The 8,263-nt window shown below is 28.7% G+C and overlaps 1 protein-coding gene across 1 annotated transcript; it reads left to right on the forward strand.

The window, feature by feature from the left end:
* Positions 1-4,216, forward strand: LOC122515578 (nose resistant to fluoxetine protein 6-like). Its single transcript, XM_043632978.1, has 13 exons — positions 1-7; positions 832-1,076; positions 1,155-1,348; positions 1,433-1,563; positions 1,748-1,975; positions 2,093-2,267; positions 2,592-2,757; positions 2,854-2,933; positions 3,029-3,124; positions 3,376-3,505; positions 3,608-3,782; positions 3,866-4,008; positions 4,091-4,216. Exons 1-13 carry the CDS (start codon positions 1-3, stop codon positions 4,214-4,216), a joined length of 1,896 nt encoding a protein of 631 aa, XP_043488913.1.
* Positions 4,217-8,263: the final 4,047 nt, after the last annotated feature.

Raw genomic sequence — 8,263 nt, forward strand, 5'->3', positions numbered from 1 at the left:
ATGTCAGGTACGTACCAACGATTTCGACTAACGCGGTAAATCAATTAAAGAATATTTCTTTACATATATATAACTCCTACTAAATAAAAAGGAGAATTTGCCGACTTACTTCATGCCGTTAATTAGAAATCGTTGTTCCTACGAATCGTAAATAAAGACAACCCTCATGGAGCGGTTTTAAATTAGTTAGTGCGCACGCATTGTTCAAATTTACTCTCATCATTTTTTTCCAAACGCGGCAAAAGAAGTATAACTTCAAAAATACTTACATAATTGTACAAAAATTGCATAATAGTCAAAAATTGAAATTAAAACAAAAACAATTTTTTTTTCGAAGATCTTATGAACCGATATAGCTTATACTTTTTTTATAGGAGCTATTATAAGTCCTCAAAACATAATTACAATTTAAATCAATTATTTTAGTCAATCCTGAGGAAAAAATTTTTTTCTTTTTGTTCGATATTTGGCTTTCTCTCTAAAATCAATTGAGTGAGGGATCTAAAATTTTCAGAATTTTAACATTTTAGTACCTACATATTCTCTAAGTATCATAAGTTATCTTTTAGGGGCAAATTTAGTATGCTTATAAATCTACGACCTATCAAGATATTATATATATTCATATATGTTGCTTACAAATTCGAATTCTTTTAAAAAATCTAAAAAAAAAATGACTCAATTTGTAATAATATATTATATGATAATTCTTTTTTTCGATACAAAATCTTTAAAAACTGTTTAACATCCACCTATCAATGGTATTTACCTCCCAAAAAATTACATTATTGTACAAAACGATGAAATTTTAATTAATATTTTTTTGTCAAGTAATCGATGCGAGCGGTGAACCGGAATCAGGATTCATTTATGGAAATAATTATTGGCTGGGTAGCAGAAGTCAATGCGAAGACGCCAAAAACGGAGATCTCCTCGTATTATCGGAAGAATTATTACGAAACAATTCAAGATATCGTAATATCAAGGAAGAATTTCCACCGTTCGAAGTGAAATTCTATGTTGCAAATTTTCGACATAATAGCACTATACAATACTACATTCCAGTACCAAAGCAAGCAAGTTTCTATTAAAAATTAAAGAAAAAAAACACGTAATTTTAAGTCTTATTAAATATTTTGATATTTTTTTTTCAGGGCTTGATGATACTCGGTATGTGCTTACCAGCATCCTGTTCGAAGAAACAACTTTCTATTCTCCTAGAAAACGTGTTGAGAAAAAGAACTCTTTTTAAAGGCGAATTATACTCAGCCGATTTTTCGTTAGTAGAAGTAAGAGATCTAATGGATGACTATCGATGGTTATTAAGTGGCACATTCATTACAATGATGTAAACCAACACACAATTCTTTTATCATTTATGGTGGTCATATATACAATATAATTATGTTTCCTTTTCGTTGACTTTTTTTAGGGTAATAGTTATACTCACATTCATATTAATGATAATGGGAACAGCCTACGATGTTCTGATATACCAAGAACGATTGAAGAAAAATGACAATTGTCTTCAGGACCGTGAAAATGTTAATTCTCTAGCGATAGGTACATCTAATTTATAATTTGTAATCTTTTTTCTGCAACATACTTTTGAGCTATTATCATTTGATAAGAAATTATTTGTACGTACCATTTCCTCGCATTGGTGATGAGTAAAGAAAGGGTTATTATAGCTAATTCTTATAAATAAATAAATATTTATTTGATATTAAAACGTTTATTTTTTTAGAAGAACTTCAAACTATAAACGATAATAATAAGGATCAACTGAAAAAGTTAAAATACCACAGTTTCCTTTATAAAATATTACTGGCTTTTTCTGCATATTCGAACACGAAAATGATATTTAATATGAAATCTCAGAATACTTCTTTACTGGTTATACACGGATTGAGATTTATTACGATGGTATGGATTATTCTCTTACACAAATTATTTTATGTGAAAGAATATATTGGTAAGTTTTTTGTAATGATTGTGATTTCATTTATTTATAATAATATAAGTGATCTCATTTAAATTTATCAAGGTTTCCTTCATTGTTGTATTTTAAATCTTTAATATTTATTTTAAGACAATAAACGATTGGCTTTGAGAAAATCAGAGGAGTTGTTCCAACAAGTGATGTCCAATTCAACCTTTGCAGTTGATACATTTTTATTTTTTAGTGGCTTTCTGGTCACTTACTTTTACGTAAAGATAGAAATAGACAAAAGTATACGTAAACCAATTAATTACTTAAATAGGATAAAATTATATTTTCTCGTTGTCCTGAAAAGATTTATAAGGTAGGACTATTTATTAATATTTTTAATTTTTCCATATATTAGGATTAATTCCTGCATAAGTTTTTTAATTCTAAAAATGATAAGTGAAATTTCGTTATAGTAATAATAATAATATTTTTGTTGACCATTATATAAGTCGGTCGTAAATGCGATCCTTTGTTTTGATGTCACGTATATGGCTGGATTGTATTATAGAATAGTAAAAAAATATTAGTTTAGTTAGTACTAATAATATAGTAATTTTAAATATATCTAACATATGTTTTACTACTTCTACTGTTTCAGATTGTCACCGACTTACTTTATAGTAATCGGATTACAGCAAATAAATGCAACGTTGTATAGTAAAACCTCGCTGTTTTATATAATAGAGAATTCACACGAAAATTGTCCGAAATATTGGTGGAGAAATATCCTTTATATTCAAAATTTGTTTAGTCTGCAGGAAATGGTACAAACCAATGCTTATAGCAATGTTAAATATTAGAGCATCTATAAATTAATTAATTTTAGGAATAATATTACTTATGTACTTCAATCTTTACAGTGCATTACTTGGAGTTGGTACTTGGCATTAGACATGCAATATTTCGTGATTATAACTTTTCTGTTATTCTTATCTTCCATGTAATGATCTTTACATTATATTAAACATACTGGTATATACAAAATAATATACAAGCGTTTACATTCCTTATTCATTAAATATAATTCTGTTCCAGGTACTTCAAAGCAGCATGCAGTTTGTTTAGTTTCATGTTTACCTTATCGATAATCTTAACTGGATATTATGTCTACATTTATGACTACGAAGTTGTGTAAATATCAATGTTAATTTTTATACAAATGAAAATATTTAATCCTCCCGTCACTAGCGGCTTGCATATTTGTCCATATAATGGCTCGTATATAAAACTAGTGCAATCATTTATTGGTTATGCGTTTATAAATTATATTTATAAGTGATAAATATTTATGAGCGAATTTATATAGAATTATACTTTTGGGCAAAATACGCTATAATGAAAGGGTTATTGTATCAATGCATTAACGACTTTTTGCATTACAGATTGGACAAACAATACAATCTTTCAAAAGAGTTCTACTATTCACCATTGGTTAGGATAGGACCTTACCTAGTAGGTGTGATCGCTGCGTATATTGTTATGAAATTAAACCACAAATTATTACTGAAAAAAGTAAACAAATATTCTAATCGCTTGTCGCTTTAAAATGCTATAGAATCGAATCACTTTCTTGATGATGTTGATGTTGACTCTAATGTTAATAACTGATTTTAGAAATCAATAATACTCTTCTGGATATTCGGCAGCTTGTGCAATCTAATAGTAATCTTTGGATTATATCGGAGAAGAGTATCAGGTCTTGGTGCCGTTTTTTACACTGCTCTCAGTAGAACTGTATGGGCAATTGGTATAGCATGGGTAGTAATTGCTTGTTGTACAAATAATGGAGGTATAAATAAATATCTGATTTTATTGTTTAACTCGACATTATTACTTTCTTATCGTTATTAATAAAATCAATTTGAATTTTAGGTATAGTTAATCGTATTCTTTCGTGGAAGGTTTGGATACCATTAAGTAGGTTGACTTACGCAGTTTACATGATAAATCCAATTCTTATCATTTCTGTGAATTTATACAGTGAAACTTCCCTTCACTTTGAACTTCTGCCATTCGTATGTTTTATTTTTTCTTGTTTGTTTATATTGATAAATTTATATGAATTCTTATTATTTGTTTTTTTGTTTTGTTTTACAGTTTATTTCAGGTGTGGGATACGTAGTAGTAAGTTACATTTGTGCTTACGTGGTATCGTTGATGTTCGAAATGCCGTATGTTTCCTTGATGAAAGAAGGGATTAATTACTTGAACAAGAAAACATGATTTGTTTTTATCAAGTTCTCGATAGTTTTTTTCTATCGGTTACTAACGATCACGATAAAAAAACAAAGTTAATACAATCACTCACAAAAGTATTTTAAGACTTTCCATGAAATAATTTATTTATTATAATATATTGTACGTCACTTACCGACATACTATTAACATTGGATGAAGGTATGACTCTCTAGAATGTAGAGGTAATCATTCAAGCAAATTGAATTACATATACAATAGTCATACTTTGTCAATATTTAAATAAATGTGATTTTTATATAATATTTACGAAGACCCTTATTCTTAACAGGATAATGATTCTATAGATACTGCAGAAATGGTTAAGAAATAGTTTATATAGAATACCACTCACACTTTGTCTTCTTTTTTTTTACTTTTTGTCACTATGTCTTTTCCTTAGATTACTGCAATTTGCCTTGCTAAATTATCTTAAGTACTGAAAGCATAGTTAGTTTTCCATTTATGTGAACTACTGTAAATAGTTTCGATTTATTTTATACTACTGATTAAATGTTACTCGTTGTTTAGATGTACTACTGCAAAAAAATTTGCTTAGAAAGTCGGGTCGATAGGTCACAATATACTAGAATTTTTGAATATCTTATGAAAGGATACTTCCAAATATTAAAATAAACAAACGAAAAACATGTTTCTGTTACAAAGTAATTAATAATTTATATTTCTTCTTTTCTCCATCAGAATTTGAACACATGCATAGATCTTCAATGACTTAGATTAGTATTATGAAAATATCGTTTTATACAAATTTATAATTATGAAAATAAATTGTTACACTTACTCGTAGTAAGTTCAAATGTAATTAATTATTACCATCGTTGTTAGCTAGTTGGATGTAAATCAATGCATATTACCACTGATTATTTCATAGCATCTTATCTCTCCTCTATACCTTAAAAATTATTTGTATGCGCAACTGCTGCACGAGTCTTATGATTGCAAAGCATTCTATCATTCTTAAGAAAATAAGCAAAAAGTGAAAACTGAGAATAAGCAATGATATGTATAACATGCGTTGTCTCTCTTTTTCGCATTTAATTTCTATCTGTTATCTCTTTTCACGTCAAACTTACGTAACACAGTAACCACAAAAAACCGTCTATTTGACATTTACTTCTTACGCCTATGAGAGTAAAGATATTTTACATCAAGCATTTTATTTTCATATAATAATTATTATTTAGAAAACAAAGCGCAAGTACGTTTGTTTGTTTTTCTCGTTGCAAAAAAATTAATATTCTTTTTCATATTTTATACACTGGTAATCGTTTTGTTAGCACAAATTATTATGGTTTATAACCGTCAATTGATTGAATAATCTAATTATTTTTATTAAAATCGATGAACTAAAGTCTATAGATCGAAAGAAAACTTTATTAATTCACACATGTCTTCACGTTAGTCCGAAATCCAAAGTGTCTCACTGACAATGAGATCTAAACTGTGCGGTGCGACAGTTACTCAGAGAGAAAATACTTTATAATTTTCCCATTTAAACACATATACAGTATTTCAAGAAAGTATTTGAGCATTTACAATAGAATACCATATTAATTGTTATTAATTTTAATAAAGTTAATGGTTTAAATTTAGTTTTCTCCGAAAATATGAAAATAAAAATTAAATTAATACAAACTTTGAGTTTTCTGCAAAATCTATTTATATTTTTGTTGGTTATATATTCTGTATTATACAGTACCGTATTTTATTCTGAAGCCGCTGTAGCTTATAATTATTTAAGAGAAAATTTTGTACTGTATTTTATTATTTTTACAATGTTTTAAATGTAGTACAATCAAATTTTATCTACAAATACACAAATTAATCTTTTACAATATATTTAGATAATGGTAAAGTATCGAAATTAATTTATTTAAACTGATATAAATATTGATTTACAACGATAAGATTTTTGTTTTAGAGTTAAATTATTAAATACTTGTTTTTTGACGTGTTTTAAAGTTTAATAAATGTTCATTTAAATATTTTGTTGCCTTTTTCTTAACTTTTTGGTCTCCTATTAATCTATCATGGTAGATTTTATTTTATATAAAATGCTGGAAATTTTTATTTTTAGAGAAAGGCGTCCGTCAATTAAGACCTGTAAGTTTCAAAGTGATACGTTTGATAATTTCAAGCGATCAACTTGAGTTAAACAAATAAAATTTATGTAAGAATAAGAGGAATCCTTTCAAAAACCAAAGGATTGGGCCTGGATTGTACTGGAGCTGTCAACCGTCAGCCTTTTTTACTGTAATTAATATAACAATTTTGAATGTTGCGAATCTTACGCAAACGAGTGAGTTGGAGCGTCGAGACGTCGAAACGTGTCGAGACCTGTCGAAGCGCCACGACACCCGTGACAAGGAAGTATCCTAGTTTAGCGTTAAAATCAAGAAGCGCCTAGAGCCCTTTTTAAGAGCTCCTTCTGTCTTCTAGCACGCGCTTTCCGACCACAAATATTAGGCCATTCTTATGCATCGACAGCTACAGTATTTGTCTTTTCGGCAATTAGTGCGTGCGTTGCATCGCCTTTTCCTACAAAGCCTACGTTTTCTTGCGCCTCGTCCTAATCTACAACGAGACCTGGGGATTACATCGAAGAGAACTATACTCTTCCGCAACGATTACATCATCGAAGTACTGCAAGCGACAAAGGACAAAGGCAGTCCTACACGTGGCCAGAAATTATTCTGATCGTTGTATACACATCTCATCACACGACAGCCGTCGATAGGCGAACTAGCTGTAGAACATTCATTGTCGTCGTTGTAAGGATACATCGTGTATATAATTCAACCAGGGTTTGTATGCCGAAAGGCTTTACCCTGACGAGCCAAATAAAGTGTATTTTTGATGTTATACTTCTTTTAGCGCTTTTGGGAAAATGTGATGGGAGTGATATTTTTCCGAGCGAAACCACGAAGTTTGTCACTATTTTCGATGCGTGACAAAGCGATTTCAAATTTAAAGCGTGAAGTCCGTTTTTTTTTCTTCTTCCTCTTTTTTTTTTTCAAGCGGATCACCCATCCAAGTACTAATCGTACTTAGCTCTGCTTGATGTAAATGATCGATCGAGAATTAGTGCTGTCACCGCGCCATAGCCGTAGACGAATAAAATAATTCGATATATCTCCCTTATATTTAGTGTGGACTGATTATATAATAATAATTAGTTACTTATCTTCTCATAATTCCAATCCTCCCCCTTTTTACCTGGTCACGCTATATATATTTATAAAATTAAATAAATTAATAAATGAATACAAATATAATATTAAAAGAAAAATAATCGGCTTACATTAGCGGATATTATCGATCATCAAGCAGGGAGGGGGAACAGGTTTCTTTATCAACTATATTCTATGTAAAATGAAAATTAATTATAAAAATAATAATAATAATAATATAATAATAATAACATTAATTACAAAATAAACAAGGAAAATTAAAAAGTAACAAAAAAAATTATTAATGATAATAATAATAATAAGTATTATTATTATTTTTTTTATTTCCTTTTTTAAGTTATTTTTTTGAAGTTATTTTTGAGGTTATTGAGGTTATATTTTGTTTTGGTACGCCAAAGAAGTATAACTTCTTACGATCGTACATAAGTACACACACCAGTTTTTTTTAATACTGGCTGGGCCCAAAAATATATCTGATTTATTTCTCCTATCCTTATTCTCAACAAATAAACAACTCTCAACATTCACACGTGACGGCATTTTCGAACGATAATAAAAAACACTGGAGTACCGATCAAGTCGTTGGTCGTTCACCATAGAATTTTTATGTTTTTGAAGAATCTTGTAATTATCTTTTCAATAAAATCTATTGCTTCAAATTTCCTTAACTTTAATTTAAACATTGTTTAATCGAATATGACTTTAAATTAGTGTAATTGTTTTAAAAAAACTTTTTTTATACATAAATAATTTTTTATATAATACAATACTTTATATAACGGAGATTTATCGACTAACTTTATGCTATTAATTTCATGTCATT

The sequence above is a fragment of the Polistes fuscatus genome, unplaced genomic scaffold, assembly GCF_010416935.1.
Source record: "Polistes fuscatus isolate 324 unplaced genomic scaffold, CU_Pfus_HIC Scaffold18, whole genome shotgun sequence".
NCBI lineage: Eukaryota > Metazoa > Arthropoda > Insecta > Hymenoptera > Vespidae > Polistes > Polistes fuscatus.